Genomic DNA, 20,482 nt, shown 5'->3' with positions numbered 1-20,482 from the left:
TAGAGTTCGCAAGGAGGATCCACTTGGAACAAATTCTCAGGATGACATCAGTTTCGAGATTAATTCCCGAACTTTGCAGAGAAATGCACTGGCGTTCCAGGTACTTGTGTGCCTCAATGCATAAAATGATGTTTTCTTAAGAAAGTTAAGCACATCCTAATGTAATGCGAAAGTATTCACCCAGTGATACCCGTAGGTAATGTACACCTTCCAGAAGCGCTTGTATTTAAACTGCACGGAAGCATCAACCGGTCAGCAAGTGAGATAAGCAAGAGACGTTTAGAGTATTCGTGGGAAAAAAAGCAGGGAAGACATTGATACGACCGAATCCGTTACAGGTGAGTGTGCGCCATGAAATTCACCGCGCAAATTAGTAACCCGGTGCATACCTGTGGCGAACCGAATGGTGCCAGGCGCGGGAACACGGTAGCGTAGGTGGTTGATGCGGGCGCAGTTCCGGACGCGTTCCCGGCTGGCACGGGCACCGGTCGAACAGTGCTTCGGCTCTCGCGCTGGTTTGTCCCGCTAGTCGCCGGTGGTATCAGGGGTTCTGTGGACTGCGAGGTGTGCAAAACAGATTCATTGAAAACAGTTACTCGAACGCTATGAGGACGATTCCAAAGCTAGCACATTCTTTTCCTTAGGTGCGCCATCACGAGCCCTAGTTGGTCCATGTGCCGATAACGTACAGACGCATACAAGGTGCCTCGAATCTCTCTTCATTCGCGATAATTTCAATGAACTGCTGATGAATGCGTCAAAGTTGCACAATTTCATCCCGAGGCACTCCAGACTCAACTATAAAAGAATCCAGTCGGTAAGATCGTGCTCAGTGCATGTTCTAGTGAGTTTTAATATTTCCAGAGTAATAAAATCTCGGAACTATTGTAGTAAGACATGTTGCGTCATATTTATAAAAATAATTCAATCCCCAGCTCACAGTCTAATCACGAGTAAAATATTCGCGAAAGGCATTACGAGAACGAAAAGAAAAACAATTTTTTCGCCGTTACTGACAGGAGGCATTACGTCGAGCATAATGTCAAACGCGGTAATGTCTTCAGCAAAGTGGTCATATGTGTACCATCGCAATTTACTGCATGCGTAGGTCAGTCCAGTGGAAAACCACGGACATCTACGAACAAAGGCAGATAACGTAACGTGGTTAACGACAAAAATGTTTGCAGCAGGAATATTCAAAGCATTGCTACCCAAAACTAAGCTACAGTGTCACGGTCCACCAAGTATATCGTACGAGCAGACACGTGCCCGCACACACTCGAGTAAAGACGCATATGACACATACTCACCCCGTGCGCCAACAGGCACAAACACAAATGTACGCGCAAAACAACGCATGCAAGAACTCATACTTATCCAAACGCACGCACAGCGAACGACCACGTACTACGTCATATAGACACATACATACGTACAGGTACACATATGCACGCACTTATCAACCCAGTGAAGCAACGCATAGGCAGGTATTCATATTGTCACCTGTAGTAGTGGGCATAGGGCAAGCGCAGAGGCGCAAGAAGAAAGAAGTGCGCGTGCTAACCGCCCCGCTCGATAGCTGCCTCTCGCTGCCGTTTTCGCCAGAGCCCCAGCCGCTCCCAATAAACGTCGTCAGCCCCTTTTGAAGACCCGTGGCAAAGTGGTGGAGGTGCTGGGTATTTATCACTCATGCCACAGACTCCTCCTGGGAGCAGAAGCACCAGCCCTGTGTTAGTCCATACTCCCGTCCATCGGACCAGCCGCAGGATCCGGGGACTGCCCCCTGAAGACACCGTAGTGCTTCAGACTACCTCAACCGGTATGGAACGTGCAATGACGAACCGGTGTACACTTCAGAACCCGCTGGCGCCGAAGTCGTTCCATGGCGACATCTTCGAAGACGTCGAAGACTGGATGACCGACTTCGAGCGCGTCGCCGAATACAACGAATGGGACGACGCGACTAAACGTAGGAATGTCTACTTTTGCCTCGAGGACGGCGCGCGTACATGGCTTCAAAACCGTGAGGAGCAACTGACGTCGTGGCGCGAGTTCCGCCGTCATCTACTGGACACTTACGCCAGTCCTGATCGCCGCGAACGAGCCGAACGAGCAATTCAGGTCCGCGTCCAGCTTCCCAACGAAAGCGTTACCGCGTTCGTTGAAGATATGACGCGCCTCTTCAGACGAGCAGACCCTGGAATGACCGAGGACAAGAAGTTGCGTCACCTGATGCGAGGGGTGAAGGAGCAGCTCTTCGCTGGTCTGGTGCGCAATCCTCCGCAGACTGTCGCCGAATTTCTATCCGAGGCGGTCAGTATGGAGAAGACGCTTCAGCAGCGCTCTAACTTTTACGAGCGGCAAGTGAACGCGACTACGGACATGTCCACGGCCATCGGAAGCCACAATGACAACCTTCGAGACCTCATCCGCACCGTTGTGCGCGAAGAGATACTGAAGGTTTACGGCACCCCACAAGCCACGGTGAGCTCCATTGCGAGTGTAATAAGAGATGAAGTGCACCAAGCGCTCCGGTCCACCGTTCCTTTTTCTAACACCGCGCCTGCACCTTCTGTACACCACCGTGCGACCTACGCAGAAGTCTTGCGACAGCCTGCTTCGTCCCCGCCGCTGTTTGTTCAGTCCGCTCATCCGGTTGCACTCCCACCAGCCCAACCGGTACCATACATCGAGGAACGACGCACGCCTCCACCGTTTCCCCATGCCGCTTCTCCGGTTGTGCTTCCGCAAGAGCGACCAGTGCATTACGCCGATGATCGACGCATGCCCCCTCGGAAGTCAGAGGTTTGGCGCACTCCGGATCGCCGTCCTCTGTGTTTCCACTGTGGTGAGGCAGATCATTTGTACCGCCAGTGCCCATACCGACGCCTCGGGTTGCGGGGCTTTTCTGCCTATTCGCCGCCACCCCGACTGGGCCAACGACCTCGGGACATTGAGGATTATCTGGCTCAGCAACGCATGCCACCGCCTACCGGGCGGCAGTCACGCTCGCCGTCGCCAAGGCGATTTTCACCATCGCCCCAGCGGTATTCGAGCGGACGGTCGCCAAGTCCCCGCCGGGAAAACTAACTACAGCGACCTTTGGGGGCGAGGCCGCTGGCAGTCGACGCGCTGAAGACCTCCGATCGACGCGAGTAAACAAGGGTACCGGTACGCCATCAACTGAACGGAATGACCGGCTTTCGCTCGACATACCGGTGGTGATCGACGGTTACGCGGTTAGCGCTTTAGTGGACACCGGAGCGGACTATTCTATATTAAGCGGGAAGATGGCGACGTTTCTGAAGAAAGTAATTACACCTTGGCATGGCTCGCAGATTCGTACGGCTGGCGGTCACGTCGTTACTCCACTGGGAACCTGCACGACAAGAGTTCGGATTCGAGGATCGACATTCGTGGCGAGTTGCCTTGTCCTACGCGAATGCTCCCGCGACGTCATTCTCGGAGTTGACTTCCTGCAGGAATACGGCGCTGTTATTGACTTACGGGGCGGTGTAGTCACCTTCTCAGCCGACCAAGCAATCGACGCAAACGACGACAATCGACGTGATGACGCGCTACGTGTTTCCGCCGAAAGTGTTACGCTTCCTCCACGAGCCAGTGTTCTAGTCGAAGTGATGTGCGGTGGAATGCGCGAAGGTGGAGTGGTCGCAGAAAGTAACTTAGCGCATCTACTGACACAAGGTGTTTGTGCGGCCAGGAGTGTGCTACAGCTTCGTGATGGCCGATCTAAGTTGCTAGTCACCAACTTTAGTAATGAGCATCGACACCTCTTCCGCGGTACTTCGATAGCGTTTGCCGAAGAAGTGGAACACGTAGCTGAATGTTTTGCCCCTGAACCAGTGAGGCTGGCTGACAAGTCACTGGGCACCGTCGACATTAATCCCGAGTTATCTAACGACAAACAGGCAGCACTGCACGAGCTCTTGCTTGAATTCAGGGCATGCTTCGCAAGCTCGTCTAAGGTACGCCAGACTTCGGTTACAAGGCACCGGATCATCACATGCGACGACGCACGCCCGATACACCAGCAGCCTTACCGCGTGTCGGCAAAGGAACGCGCGGCGATTCGTACGCAAGTACAAGAGATGCTTGAAGATGGCGTGATCGAACCTTCCAACAGCTCATGGTCGTCTCCGGTCGTTCTTGTCAAAAAGAAAGACGGAACGCTACGCTTTTGCGTCGACTACCGGAAGCTCAACAACGTAACTAAAAAGGACGTGTACCCACTGCCACGTATCGACGACTCGTTAGATAGACTGCGGCGTGCCCAGTACTTTTCGTCACTCGATTTGAAAAGTGGATACTGGCAGATCGAGGTAGATGAACGAGACCGCGAGAAAACTGCCTTTGTGACTCCCGACGGCCTTTACGAATTTCGAGTGCTCCCTTTCGGTTTGTGTTCAGCCCCAGCAACTTTCCAGCGCATGATGGATACTGTCCTCGCTGGATTGAAGTGGCAGACTTGCCTTGTGTATCTTGACGACGTAGTTGTCTTTTCTGAAACATTTGAGCAACATCTTCATCGCCTGCGGCATGTGCTAGAAGCGCTCCGATCGGCTGACCTCACGCTTAAACCAGAGAAGTGCCACTTCGGTTATGAAGAGCTCAAGTTTCTCGGACACGTCGTCAGCGCCAAAGGAGTTCGACCCGATCCCGACAAGCTTGCCGCTGTAGCAGCTTTTCCTCTTCCTGCCGACAAGAAGGCCGTCCGACGCTTCCTGGGCTTGTGCGCGTATTATCGCCGCTTCATCGACAACTTCTCGAAGATTGCGGAACCCCTGACTCGCCTTACCAGGGATGACACGCCATTTGCCTGGACGAATGAGCAACAAGCGGCCTTCGCTGAACTACGCCAACGCATGCAGTCAGCACCCGTCCTGGCACATTTCGACGAAGAGGCTGACACCGAGGTGCATACTGACGCCAGCAACATCGGCCTTGGCGCAGTACTCGTCCAACGTCAAGACGGCATTGAACGAGTAATAGCCTATGCTAGCCGCTCGCTGTCCCGTGCCGAGGCGAACTACACTACTACAGAAAAAGAGTGTCTCGCGGTCGTCTGGGCGATCACGAAGTTTCGCCCTTATCTCTACGGCCGTCCCTTCAAAGTGGTGACAGACCACCATGCTCTATGTTGGTTGGCGAACATACGCGATCCTTCAGGACGGCTGGCACGGTGGAGCTTGCGGCTACAGGAGTTCGACGTCACCATAGTTTATAAGTCTGGCCGCAAGCACGAAGACGCCGACACGTTGTCGCGTGCTCCCGCCGAATCTTTCAGTCGACAGTCAGAGGACGACGACGGCTTCCTGGGCGCCCTTACTACGTCGGACTTGGTCAAATCGCAGCGTGACGACGCTGAAATTCGACCTCTCATCGACCACTTAGAGGGCCGTGATACAACCATACCACGCCATCTACGTCGCGTCTTGACGTCCTTCTGTCTACGAGACAATGTGCTGTACAAGAAGAACGCCCGCCCGAATGATCGAGCCTACCTCCTAGTAGTTCCCAAAGACTTGCGGGACGATATTCTTTTCGCTTGCCACGACGAGCCTACATCTGGCCACCTCGGCTCCTCACGAACGCTTGCTAGAGTGCGCGAGATGTATTACTGGCCCGGACTTTCAGCAAGCGTCAAGCAGTATGTGAAAGGCTGCCGTGAATGTCAGCGACGAAAGTCACCTACCCTGAAGCCCGCCGGGTTATTGCAACCCATTGAACCACCTCATAAGCCATTCGACCAAGTCGGCTTGGACATTCTTGGGCCTTTTCCTCTGTCAACCGACGGCAACAAGTGGGTGATTGTCGCCACTGACTATTTAACCCGCTATGCCGAGACAGAGGCGCTCCCACGAGCCACGGCTTCTGAGGTAGCGCAGTTCTTCATGTGTCACATTGTATTGCGCCATGGTGCCCCAGCCACTGTTATCACAGATAGAGGAACGGCGTTCACGGCACATGCTCACGGACGAAATTTTTCAACTAAGCAACACCAGGCATCGAAAGACGACCGCTTACCATCCGCAGTCCAACGGCCTTACGGAGCGATTAAACAAGACCATCACAGACATGATCTCTATGTACATCGACGTCCAGCACAAAACATGGGATCGTATCCTGCCTTATGTGACCTTCGCGTATAATACCGCCGCTCAAGAAATAACGCGCTTCACACCATTTCGCCTTGTCTACGGCCGCGAAGTACAGACGATGCTGGACGCTATGCTTCCGTGCCACGACGCCGAGAACCTAACTACTGACGCCGAAGAATTTGCTCAGCGCGCTGAGGAGGCTCGCCAGCTCGCGCGGCTGCACATCGGTGAGCAGCAACACGCAGATGCACGGCGCTATAACATCCGTCACCGGCAAGTGCGCTACAGTCCCGGCGACCAAGTGTTGGTGTGGACCCCTGTTCGCCGCCGTGGCCTTTGTGAAAAGTTGCTCAGCCGGTATTTTGGCCCGTACAAAGTGCTGCGCCGCATTAGTGACGTGAACTATGAAGTCGTTCCTGACAGTGCGGCGCAAACACGGCGCCGACAACCACCTAGTTCTGACGTAGTTCACGTCGTACGCATGAAGCCTTACGTTGCGCGTTAGTGATTTTTACGCGCCCATTTGCACCTAATGCACTTACCTCTTCGTTTCTAGAGAGGTAGAGAATTGTTTCTAGCTACGCTGCTGTAGCTCTCGCTGTGTTCTGTGCGCGAGCATCTTCATTGAGCGTGTGTTGTTTTGTTTTTTTGTTGTTGTTTTTTTTTCCTTTCCCACACCACTTCTTGAGCATCGAGCCGATGCTCTTTCCGAGGAAGGGGGGAAATGTCACCTGTAGTAGTGGGCATAGGGGAAGCGCAGAGGCGCAAGAAGAAAGAAGTGCGCGTGCTAACCGCCCCGCTCGATAGCTGCCTCTCGCTGCCGTTTTCGCCAGAGCCCCAGCCGCTCCCAATAAACGTCGTCAGACCCTTTTGAAGACCCGTGGCATATGTACAGTCATGAGCGAAAGTAACGAATCCCTGCGAGTACGTGACGAAATAGGGTGCATCGATGCCAGCGCCACCTCCCGCAGTTCAGGGTGGTGACACCCTTTGGCCAGGCCCGTGCCGTCCCTCCGCCATATTGGGTCGGAACTGTTGAAACGGCCGTACATGTACGATCATTAGCCAGTGTGTAGCTGCCTTGTTGCCTGGTGTTTGTAATTTCCGCGGTGCTGTGGACGTGTCCGCTAAGTTGACTTTTCAGGCTGGCGACGCGAGAAGAAAGGTGCGCGACAACTTCATAGCTAAAACACTACGTCGTGTCCGTTTGCTGGGCACCTTTGTGCACCAGCTCAGCGGAAGAACACCTATGTCGACACCCCGCGATCCAGAACGCAGGAAAAAGTCGACAAGAACCTTGTTTATCTAAGCCATGACGTTTAAATTTGCGTCTTAGTCTGGAACGGTCTTCAGGAATGTGCTGAAGCACTAGGCGTTTGCCTGCTAAGTCATTTAATCAAGGCGATAGGAAGCCTGCTCAAACCCAATGTATCATTTCCAACAATGACATGCACTGTGAATCCAAATGATAGGAAAATGTCCTTCGGGAGTTTTGCTTGTTTCGGCTCACAATTTGTAGTTGCACTGATTGTACCAGCCAGATGTGAGGAGGATGATGGAATATGGAAGTAAAATCAGCGCAGGTGTAAACTTAGACCTATCTGTTGTAATGCTTGCAAGGAACTTGAGCTTTGTTTTGCCAATGCTCTAAAGTTTATGTGCATGGCCGGCTGCGGCTTCAGGCAGGAGAACGTGCTGGTGAGCTGCCTTGAATCACATTTCAGTTATTTGAGATGAGCCTGGGAGTAGAGGGTGTTTCACAGTGCACTGTACTAACATGGCTATGCTCAGAAAGGGAGAGCCACAAATAGGGATGGGCAACCGTGGCGCCATCGTGACAGCAGGGAAGCACGGGTAGAAGACACGCTCCAGTGTGTTCATGTTTCTCCACGTTTCTCTTGCTCCACGTTTCTCACACTCAACTTTACTACCATTTTTCTTTTCCTGCGAGATGAATTTTTGTTCGTGCTTACATTCGAGATTCATTTCGATAGGCTGGACTTAAGATCGGATCCTTCTCGGAGAGGAGAATCGAACCATCGGGAAATGGGTCAAGTATGTGATAAAGTATAAAACAATATAGGAGCAAGACCCCGATCTCCAAGGTGTGTCCTGGTGCTTTTACTTATAGATGGTTTGCCCGTAACGTCACAGAAGTAGGTACTCATTGTGCTGATATCGAAACATGTTTGCCACTATGACATCAGTGAACCACGTCACGTGCACATCACCCACTGTGTTAGCTTAGCAGGTGAGGTGTCACGCTGCTGGCTCGATGACGCTGGTTTTATTTCGATCGAAGCGAAACGCAGGAACACGCGTGTACTTAGATTTAGGTGCACGTTAAAGAACCGCAGATGGTTAAAATTAATCCGGAGTCCCCCACTGCGTCATGCCTCCCAATCATATCGTGGTTTTGGCACGTAAACCCCCAGCAATAATTCTTATTAGCACATCAACATAGTTTGCTTTTTGACAGTAACCGGTTTTCACAGGATTACCACTGTTATTACTTGTCGTTTACATTTGCGCTTTGTGCGCCGTCGCGGCTTTTGCCATTTCGAACGAGTTACGTTCGGGACGTGCTCGTCGCCGAAAGCGACTGCGCGCTTCTTGCACTGGTGTGCCGTTTTGCGCAGTAATCTTTTCAAACTTCGCTTACACCGATTCCGGACAGTGAGTGGACATCTGTTGTCTGACACTTGCGCTTAACGCATGTTCTTGCGGTGCTAGAGACCTAAGATGGCGGCCAGGTTGATGTAAACGGACGCTATATAGAGTGTGTACCAGCTAACCCGGGCCAAGCTAACTAAAAAAAGAAGAAAAAACTAGAAAACCAGATCTGACGTTCAGACACATAACGCGAGATATCACAGCTCGAAAGACTCGTTTTGGCCCATAAAAAAAGAAGTCATGGGCGCGTCGCCGTCGCAGGCCACTGGACAGCTGAACTTTTTCTACGCCTTAGGCAGAGGTCACTTGAGAGGTCGATGATGCCGAACATTATTTTGCGTTCACGACAGCTAAACACAGAATTCATAGTTAATATTACTCTATATAACTCCAAATAATAACTTATTACTATCTGTCACAAAATAAAAGCACTGATTTCGCCCTCTGCAGCGATTCGCTGGAACATGAGAGCTTCCGGGGCCAACGAAAAAGCGTTCTATGTGCCGGCGTGATGTCGCTGTTGTTGAGGTTAAGGGTCGACCGCCACGGCAGCACGGATATTTTGTTGCGACTGGTTGTGCAAAAAACTGCCGTAGTCTAATGTGAAAATGTTTACAGAGATGTAACTGCAAATAAAAATTGCTATATTTGGCAACAAAATTTTTTGCTCTTATTTTTTTCTATTTGGCTACATTTCGGCTACAATATCTCCAGCTTTGGGCTACCCCGCCTTGTCGGACCTGGCAACACTGACTACACGCATACCAAAGAGAAAAAAAATGTAGTTTCGCCCGAAAGGCGAAGCATCAATTGCGATAGCAAATTAGTAGAGAGCTATTCGGAGTAGGGATAGTAATTTTATCGGCTGCATAAACTTGGACACATTCGCTTACTAACTGAATTAACAAGCATGGTGTCAGCGCGCACAAGCAAACATGAATAGATCACACTGAATGACCGCAGACAACGACTGTCAAAACGCTGGCAGCAAGCGCAGCCGCCGCAGCGGGCGAAGGTTCGTGCGGTCTATCGCTTCAACGGAAACTGAGCGGCGAATGCACAGCGCATACAAAGGTCAGAGCCGTGTGGAGATAACAGACGGTGCGGGCGACCGCCACAGCCGCAGGCAAAGTTCGAGCGCAATTGTTGGCAGAGTAGAAGCTGCGCGCGCCCCCCTCCCCTCCCTCCCGCGCTGCCTTCCCGCTTTCTTGCTTTCGCGTGAGAGAATAAGTGGCAAGTTCCCCTTACACCCGGTTGCAAGATACGCCTTTGTTGCCGGAGCACAGCGTCGCCCCGATTCCCTCCCTCCCATACCCCCACGGCCTTTCGCGCGACGGTCGCGTTTGCTTTCCGCCGTGCGTTCGCTCTCCGTGATAGGACGCGTCCCCCGCGTGCTTTCGCTCGCGCATACGGCGCGCGGCGACGATTTTATCACCCTTGGACTTTATACGGAACCTGAGGGCGACGGCAGAAATCCGGTTGAAGTGTCCATATAATTGCTATCGCAATAAAAACTAAACAGGACACTCACCATCACAGAGTGCACACGCCGCTGCCGCCTCACCACTTGGACGGGTTCGCACGAGAAGCAGCAGAAGTAGATGGCCGTGGCGCACAGGGTGACCAGCAGTCCCACGGTGCCGAACCAGAAGGCCAACTGTGTCAGCAGCGTCGTATTGGCGAGCCAACCTGCGTGTCGGCAGGCGGCGCCACAGCGACAGACAGAGCCGGCTGTCGGTTCACTCACAGTGGCCAAGCAGAATACGGCAACGAAAGCGCCGGGGCTTCCGCCGCGGCGAGAGACGCGCAATTCCAAGCATGTCGCTGCGATACAGAGTTCCCTACTAAGAATATAGGTGGCGCCTACCACGACTAGTTGACTAGATGGAATTCGGGCGTTGCACGGGAGCTGCAACTATGGCGGCTCCAACTATGGCGGTTCATGCATCATGGGAATGATGGGCAATACATGGATTTGGCTAAGCTTCGTCCTTCTGGCTTCGAACGGCTTTGTGACTCTGCGGTTCGATCATTTCTCAACAAACTAATAATTTGACGGGAATAACGGTCGCTGACCAAGTCTGATGAATATTCCGACGTTTCGGAACCGCGTGCGGGTTCCTTGTTCACTGAGTTGTACAGGAAATCATCGTCACTTGTGTAGCCAGCACGCGAGGCAACGAGTGTTTGCAAATGGCAGGCATAGTCCCTGCTGTCCGGTTCATCGTAGTTCGCGTCGATTGAATGATTAGCGATTCTATGGCAGCCGCCGGGATGACATGTTCTTTTCTTTGGCGACTACAGTGACATACTTAGAAAGCAAACTAATAATTTCGTCATAAATGGAAGAATTCGCGGTGATTACGCCTAAGCATGTGCGCACAGACTAACTGCGTTTAGGATACAATGATTGGTCAGAAATTTAGCAAAATATATAACCTCGCGAGACACAAGAGCGAAGATTAGACAAATTCCGTGTACTAACCATCATTCCTATGGTAGCCAAACCATCCCAGCGCAAGGGTTCTTTGTAGTAATCTCCGCAAGAAACTCGATACCCGTCCTCAGAGTATGAGCAATAGAAACCAATATAGAAGGCCATGATTTTGTCGTACAGCGGACGGACGAAAGGACCGCTGACGTTGTCGCCGCCAAATTTTGGACGCCACCTAGACTAGAAGAAACTCTGATGCTGCACTGTAGAAAAATTTGCCCTCTTTGGGGCTTATCTTGTCCCCCGAGAAATTCGTCATCAGTGTTTCGTGCGTTTTCTTCCTTTAATGCTGCAACCCGGTACTTGCATCTCACGAACAGCAGGCACGTGCCAGCGTGACACAGTGTCCTTGACAGGAAAGGGTAGAACATGCACTGTTAAAGAATGAAAATGCGCGAAAGATAGATAAATGTTATCGGTTGGCGACAAGATAAGTTCCAGATAGCGTAAAAAAGTTCTAAGCTATAGTGATTTGCGCACGTCGCCAGTATAGAACTTTATCCGGCAGGGGAAATTTATGGGTAGGTCATGAATAGGACGTGTTTAAAACGTGGTGGGCTCGGTGTGCTTCTGGTACCGTATTCCCTTCCGGCGCATGCAGCCAGCAAAAGCATCGCCTTTGAGATTTGTTTCGTTTCTGTTACTCAGAGGGCACCCGACACTGGGGCGGGCATTTTACACCACCTATTTGTCGAAACATTGCTTCGTTGGCTCTGACTAACCTTTCATGCATGGCCCCATGTGAGCCTGTCACGCAGACAGCTCAAGCACATAGTCAGTTTTCAAGTCGGTTGTCTCTTTGCGAATACTGTATTACGGCCATGAAAAAAGAAACGATTTGCTTAAAAGTAGTGGTGCCCAAAATATGGCGTGTATGACGTGTTTCCGGCTCCGCATTCGTTTCCGGCACACCCAGTAAAACATGTGTAGCCTTCGAGATCCGCTTCTGCTAACCAGAGGGAGACGTCCCTGGGGCGTGCATTTGGACACCACCTATACCACGGTTGAATGCTGGCAGCAGCATCTCCATGTACGGGGAGAAAGTAATCGTCTCATTTTGTGCGTTGCCGTAAAAAGCGCTTTTCTTAACCTAAACACAGAGATAAGGATGTAACATTGCGTAGCTGAGTTGCATGTGGGTGCTGCATCCCGTGTCTTTGTGTAATCTCGCGTTTATTCGGAACGTACCTCACAAGCGCGTTTCGTCGTCCGGGACGTAACAACGTTCTGGATCAAATTAGTGTCGATTTTCATACAGTTCCGCATGCATCTGACTTAATGTTCTGGAGTGCTATGCTGAACATCGCCGAACTCCGCTATATTGTCGCATTCCGTAATCGCGGCATTTTGAGCCAATCAGACGCGCAATGGCAGCCCTCCGGGCCAATCACAGCTGACAAGATGGCGAATTTGACACTATGGCAAAATCTTGCTATGTTCAGAATAACACCTCTGTATAAATATCTTACGTCATTGCCTCCAGCTTTTTCTTTTTTTTTTTTTTTAGTTGAAATGAGGTCTATGTGCTATAAAATGTTCAAGAGGACTTAGGAGGATAACTTATACGGCAGGCTATGATTGGCATCATCATTATCATCTGTCTTTTTATGCAGGACGAAGGCCTCTTCCGGCGATCTTCAATTGTCCCTGTCTTGCGCTAGCTAACCCCGTCGTTCGCCCACTCATTTCCTAATTCCATGGTGCCACCTAGTTCACTACCATCTTCGATTGCGCTTTCCTTCTCTTCGCAAACTGTCTGTAAATATATCTTTAATATACCACCAGTTATCTGTATTACACAATGCACCGCCTGCTAAAATCCATTTCGTCTTCTTAACGTCAACTAGAATATGGGCTGTCTCCGTTTACTTTCTAATCCACACACTATATAGCACGAACCTATGATTCACGTATGATTGAAACACGTGATACTTCATTCCATGTATCACGTTTTACTTTCAACCTTTTTATTTCTTTTTCTTGCTTTTTATGTGTGACTGCTGTACTCATTCCTTATGTTACGTTTCTTCACCGTGCCACCTCCTCAGGCTGAGCATCACTCTCACCATTTGGTGAAGCAAAATAACCTAAAGTATAGAACCTTATTGAGACCCGTATTCGACCACGCCTCCGTAATGGGGTCGCGTAGTTGAAGTTTAAAAGTTAGTTGTTTGAGATAACATTTGTACAAAGTAAGGAACAGCCCGCATAAGCACAAGTGCTTGCGAGCATGGCATGTGGTACAAAGTGACTTACAGGCTTAATACATAACCCTTAAAACATGTAAATCTTGTCAGATGTGTCAATGAAAGGGGAAAAAAGAATAATAAATTCAGACATAGAAAGCCTTGCAGCCACACAAAACAAAATAATCAGATCCATATATCAGCTTCATGACGAGAACTTTTCGCCCTTATCCTACGCCCAAATATTGTGAGCTCAGTCACGAGCGTGCAGACGCACAAGTGTGCGTGTGCGATTGGGCCTTATCACCCTACACTAGTTAGTTCACTCTACTCATGCTATCATAACCACTCTGTTTTATCATTTCTTCCACACGCACCATCCGCAGCTCAAGCTAGTTAAACATAGCAGCACTGAAAGTGTACTTGAACTGTTTTCCGTATTCCTTCTCCTTCCACACAATAGAAAAATAGAATAATCTGGATAGTGCCCTGAACAAACTTTCAACCAAGGAAACAACCCCTTAATCACAATGTATGCAAGTGCTTGTATCATTGTATGAGTTTTGAACCTGTGTATTGTGTCTCGTTTTCCAGGTTATGTATTTCCTCTATTCCATGCGCCATTTTATGCACTCATATTTTCATATCACAAAATTTCCTGTATGAATTACAATACGTCGCCTTCTGTAAATATTAATTTTTACAGGAAACACACTCTGGCGATATTGTCTATGGAAGTGGCAAGTATAAGACGATTCAGCCAGCGAGTAAATGGTGGGCAGGGCGTGCCTTTGCCTAAACTCCATTCTTCTGACTTCAAACGGTTTTATGACGTCGGCAGATAGATCATTTTTAGCGACATATTGCGTTACGACTGCAAACGCCCACCACTGCATGCAAAAACCCGCATAGCACATACAGATGGCGTGCATACTTTGTAGAAATGTGCCTGTATGCTTTCTGTAAACATGCTTTAAAGCTAAGCTGTCCTTGCAAACACTCAAACACTCCAGGAATTTTCTGACCGAGGCTGCTGGGCGCTGCTTTCTTGGCGAATAGATCATAATTTAAAAGTATACATAATTAAATTGCCTTCGCGATGTTGGGATCGAAACTCAGTACTCCAGCCCAGCAACCCGATGCTCTATCTATTAGTTCACAGTAGCACATATCGATCATGCCAAAGCCAATTAGTTATCTGAAATTATCGCCTCGTGTATCACATTGCGTAGCACACGTGCGCGGGCACACAAGCGCGCGCGCCAGTTTCCTTGACGCCAAATATGCAGAAACGAAATCAGCAAATTTGTAGCCTTTGATTAACAGCTTCACGAAAGTTTCACTTCATATAGCTTCCAATATGTGCATTGAATCCGCGTATATATATATATATATATATATATATATATATATATATATATATATATATGCGTGTGTATATATACATATATATTGTTCTGGGAGGGGGGGGGGGGGGGCTAATTGTTTTCCATCCCGATTCCTTCTGTTTTGTGTGACAAACGCACAAACGTTTTGAGCCGCTGTCACTTGGGAAGTTACGAGCACACCGAAACACTGACCACCAGGTTTTGGAGACGGCGCGCAGGTTGGTCTGGGACTTTGACCGCCTCCCTCCGTCGTTGGCAGACGCATGGCGGGCGGCAGGCCGCCATTTTGCGCCCTCACCTCCCAGACGAAGCAGGCTGCCAAGATAGCGACGATCATCAGCCGCGTCTTTGCAGACATGCCTGCTGAATTCTTGCGAGATAACAGAAACAACACGTCATATTATATAGGAATGTACAGAACGTCAAATACCGCAGTTTCCTTAGTGAACGTACACAGCTTTCGTCAAAAGTATTCGGGCCACTGCGTGCCTTTCCCACATGTGTCGTTCGGCTGTGTGGTACGGTTCCCATAGCAATCCTGGTACTCCAAGCCTCAGGATGGTCAGTGTTGGAGTTATTCAGCAGAGTGTGATTTTGGGCTAGTTGTTTCATGTTTTAAATGTGGTTCTGACGCAAGGAAAACTGAGCGGAAAGAAGAACTGACAAAGAGAGCACAAACTTGCGAGAAAGTTATTATCATTCGCCAGGGCGTTGGAACTTATGGCATACCATGGAAGCACACAATAAAGTTTTATTTCTCTCTCCCTGAAACAGCCTGTAGTCAGCCTCGCGGCCGCAGAGAACGCAGTCCGCATACTATTGACAAAGAGCGTACGTTACACGCATACGACAGTCTTCGTACCGTTACCGTCATAGAGGACGATAATTGCACAAATGATGGAACCATGCCGTACCGAACCAAAGTAGAAAGGAAGTTTGAATATATCTGGAGAGGTTATCGTATAGCGACAGGCTTGGCGTGCTAGCACACTCCGGGGGAGGTGGTGAGTGGGGAAAGAAAGTAACCGACAAACAAAGGAGACGAAACGCACAAAATACCAACAAATACGCGTGAGCAAAACACACTAGTCCAAAAGTTCGTTATGCTCACTGATAGCTGTATCTTCAGGAACGATACAAGCGCTTCACTTGAGTGCAGCTCAGGTCTATGAGCTAAAGTAGGTGACCGGCATTAACTCGACGTCAAGGCTCTCGAAGTAATTAGTATACCGATCAATTCCAGGCCGCAACTGGGCCAAGCATAACTTGAACGTTTAAAATATTATTCCTATTCATTTACGTGCCCTGATTTATCTACATTTATTGTGCACGCATCAAACTAGGATTGAAAGATTCAAGTTCAATAAAAAAGAAATCGGAAGGTGTGCACGCGTGCTAACTTATTGATACACTCGAGGAGAAGTGGGGCTTCAAAATATCGATTAACGAAATTATCACGCTCATTTGTGTATATTTGACTATTCCGTTCGCGGTACACTTGTTCACAACATTGCATGCACACGCGCTCGCGATACCGGTTCGTTCACTGGAAAAATTGTTCGTACGCATCTTTTTGTTTCTTTTCTTCGTGCATTCATGCTCTATGTGGAAATCAACGCCATATATGTCTGCTATGACGCAGCTGTGCTATGCAAGAACGCGCGACTGCTTCTAAGAGTATTTTAGAATGTCAATACAAGGAAAGAATCGACGATCACCTTTAGTAGCAGCCCCAGTAATATTCCTTACTGCTTCTTAATCTTTAAAAACAGAACGCGTAATTTTTTTTGTGATATTGAGAGTTGCACGGTAGCACGGCTGACGCCTTCAACTTCACCTGACAGGTTCCACTGAAACGCACGCATAATTGCCCCAATACGAGGACTAACTGACGCATGAGCTTGAGTAACGACGCATTCACCTTCCTACTGGATTCATGTCGCTTAAAACTAACGCGGAAACTTTCTGGCGCATCAAAAATCGCACGCAACACAGACCAACGTGACGTCAACCGTTCTACTGAAATAACTAATTTATAGTCGATAAAAGAAAAAGGAAACAAGTATAGTACTTACGCTTGCCCACTAGTGCAGAGAATGCCGAGCAGTGACTGCACCGTCGAGCCAAGCCCTGTCTTAACTCTGTATCGATAACGCCGCCTTGCGATTTTCGAAACACATCCTTCGTTTACAGATGGTAACGATGGCTTCAGTGCTATCTGTTTTGCACGCTTGGACTTCAGTTTTGGAGGGCGCCAAGCGTATACGTTCGGTGCGTGCCCTGCGAAATGTAGATGCCTGGCGACTACATTGAATGTAACGCATTGAATTTCTTTTTCTTTCTTTTTTCTTTTTTGTTTTCCTGTAGGACTTCCAGCACAAACTAGAAAGCGCTATTGTTTGCGGAGCTTACGTCCTTGAATTATACCCAGTGAAGGTGATGAAGTTCGGAAATTTGCAGGCGCAAGTTGGAATCAGCTAGCGCAAGACAGGGGTAATTGTAGATCGCTGGGAGAGGCCTTCGTCCTGCAGTGGACGTAAACATAGGTTGACGATGATGATGACGATGATGAATCTACATTTCAGCTGTGCTGCCATATTGCTAAGTTCCTTAGTGAATTATAGAGAGTACAGCATAGGAAAGAGATGCTTGCCTGCTACTTCAAAGGGCTCGAAGACGGTGTATAACTTAAATGGATGGGTAAGCGAGACGATGGGAAACCGAGGGGCCCGATCCTTTTTTCTTTCTTTTTTCTTTTTTTTTTTGTAGTTTACAGCCATTTCAAGAAAACAAACAATGAAGCTAGAGAAAGCACAGAAGAAATTGACTGTTCTGTTTATTTGAAATGTAGAAATACTAAGAAAAGAAAAAAGGAAAGTGAACTAAAAGACAATTTGGCGCCAGGTGGAAGCCAAACCGACATCTTCCGCATTACGCGTACAGTGCTTTACCAATCAGCTACCGGCAGCAGACACGTCAACTTTCATTAGTACTTGCGTATGTGTACAAGGTTAGCCCTGATTATTATCATTATTATTATTCATTGGCATCCTCTTTGAAACGGGGTGGTGACAAATAGTCACTTAGCCTGCTTGAGTTAATGAAGTATGTTATGTAGGGTGTTATATAGGGTGACTAGCAGCATGGATGGTGCCAATCTGATTCAGCAAGACCTCAGTCTAATTAGTGAATGGTGCACGAAGTGGCGCATGCAGATAAACCTAACCAAAACAGTCGACATGACATACACTCGAAAGAACTCTATAAGTTTCTCTTACACCTTGAATAACAATTTAATAGCTAAAGCAACACAATTTAAATATCTGGGTGTTTGGTACACCCCAGAATTATCATGGCCGAAACGGGTTAACAATGTAACCGCTAAGGCAGGGAAAATGCTAGGTTTTCTTCGTTAGAACTCCAGAGCATTCAGCCAGTCTACACGAGAGCTGCTATACAAAACGTACGTAAGGTTCGTCCTTGAGTACGCCTGTGTATTGTGGGACCCTCCGACGGCACGTGACAGTGATAAACTTGAGAGGGTAGAGAATCTAGGTGTACGGTACGAGTCACGTCGATACAAAGCTAATTTTCAGCGCTACGAGTGCTAAGGAAGAGTTTAAATGGGATACCTTAGAAGTAAGACGCAGAAAGCAGCTACTGAGCCTTTTTCATTCCATATACTACGGTCCAATCGGTATACAAAAGCACAAATATAAAATGTCGCTTCATTACCGGTCACAACGCGTGGACCACGCGCTAAAGGTACGGCAAGTTCCGTGCAAGACAGGACTGCGTAAGAAATCATTTTTTTTTTTGTCCGAAAACTATACAAGAATGGAATAGCTTACCTGCCGGTGCCGTCAACGTCGTGTCAAACGTCGTGTCAAATGATATATTTTCTGCCCAGTTGAAGTGACTCAACTACGCCGTTTCCTTGACCTTTTTTGTTGTATGGCCCATGTGTAACTTGGGCCATACAACTTGGCCCATGTATAACTTGGCCATACCCCCCCCCCCCTCCCCCTTCCTATAGCGCGCGCATATCCCCGCTCCCTTCCCTTCTCGCGTGAGAAGACACCACCGCATGAAGCCACCTCTCGCGAGCTTTTCCTCGCACCTGCAAAATGCTGCGCGCGGCCGCGACCTTATCGCACTTGGAGTTTGTGCAACACATCACGGCAACGCCGACGGCGCAAATTCGCGTGGAGTGTCCACATAATGGCTATCACAATAATAAACGCTAGTAGCTGCAGCGCTCCCGCATGCGTCCTTGCGTGCCTCTCTCGCAGCCCTTGTCCTCGAGGGCACTTCCTGCGCAGCATGCATCACCGACTCTCCCAAGTTAAGCGTTATCTTCAGTGCAAAGTTCTTAGCGTCAAAGCAGTGAAGTCATTGTCGGGCGCCATCTTGAGGTACCAGCGCGACGAGAAGCTGGTGGGTGAACAAGGAACGTATATATATATATATATATATATATATATATATATATGCTCTATATATATGGACCTCCCTATATAACACCCTACATAACATACTTCATTAACTCAAGCAGGCTAAGTGACTATTTGTCACCACCCCGTTTCAAAGAGGATGCCAATGAATAATAATAATGATAATAATCAGGGCTAACCTTGTACACATACGCAAGTACTAATGAAAGTTGACGTGTCTGCTGCCGGTAGCTGATTGGTAAAGCACTGTACGCGTAATGCGGTCCATATATATATGGACCTCCCTTGAAAAAGGTCGGTCCACCGACCGAAACTGTTGGGAAAATATTAAACCTAAGATAACCGCGAAGTTGTGCTTCTGACTTTCCTATATATATATATATATATATATATATATATATATATATATATATAGCAGCACGACAGGAGCGTCTTGCGCCGAGTGACAAATTAATAGCAGTGACAATTCGGTGAAAAGCGATCACCGCTAAAAAGCAACAATATGTACGCGTGATATGGCGCACTGAGACGGTCTGGTGCAGTGGAACCGTCAGGCGGCAAGCGGAGGAGGATAGGGCGAAAGCTTGAGAATAAAAGCATAGCGCCGCACCCGAGAGGCTTTGCGGCGACGATGGCTTCGAGATGGCGCCAGGGTAGCGCGCGTCGTCTGTATATAAAACAAAGCCCTGCATGAGCTGTGGTTGTCTGCGGCGACTTCTGTGAATCGCGCCCACGCGTCACGATTATATGCTAGTACGGTGAGACGCTGCGCCCGTGACGTCACGTTAAAACCATCCAAGACGGCGAGAGTGAAGCACGGGATATGGCCTGACGCCGGACTTAGCAATCACGACGACGGCCGCCATCGTCGTAAGCGATAGAACAGACAAGGCAAACTAAATTTCAAGCTTAGAATGGATGTCGCAGTAATGTGTTTCTTCGAATATAACCTGATAAATTATTTTAGAAGAAAATGGGGCAAGAAAAAAAAACTGACTTAGACACTCCTACGTCGGCTTATACGTCCGAGAATTTTATTACGAACCGTCATAACTAGAAAAATGGTATGCTGCTAACGCCAGCTCTAAACATTACTACTGCACCACTATTCCGCAACTGCTCAGTAGTACAGCGCGCTGTAACGGAGCGCCATTTTGACCGCATTGAA

General features: G+C 48.8%; 1 protein-coding gene across 1 annotated transcript in view; it reads right to left on the bottom strand.

The window, feature by feature from the left end:
* Positions 1 to 16,916, bottom strand: part of LOC119434139 (uncharacterized) — a 31,184-nt gene extending 14,268 nt beyond the window's left edge. The window contains exons 1-3 of the mRNA XM_037701462.2: positions 15,053 to 16,916; positions 10,324 to 10,481; positions 390 to 557 (exon numbers count right to left, since the gene is read on the bottom strand). Of these exons, the coding sequence (XP_037557390.1) occupies positions 390 to 557; positions 10,324 to 10,481; positions 15,053 to 15,218 (492 nt within the window). The 5' untranslated portion in view covers positions 15,219 to 16,916. The remainder of the gene's footprint in view (positions 1 to 389; positions 558 to 10,323; positions 10,482 to 15,052) is intronic.
* Between the last annotated feature and the right edge of the window lie 3,566 nt (positions 16,917 to 20,482).

This window comes from Dermacentor silvarum, chromosome 11, assembly GCF_013339745.2.
Source record: "Dermacentor silvarum isolate Dsil-2018 chromosome 11, BIME_Dsil_1.4, whole genome shotgun sequence".
NCBI lineage: Eukaryota > Metazoa > Arthropoda > Arachnida > Ixodida > Ixodidae > Dermacentor > Dermacentor silvarum.
This window is presented reverse-complemented; position numbering and strand designations above follow the sequence as displayed.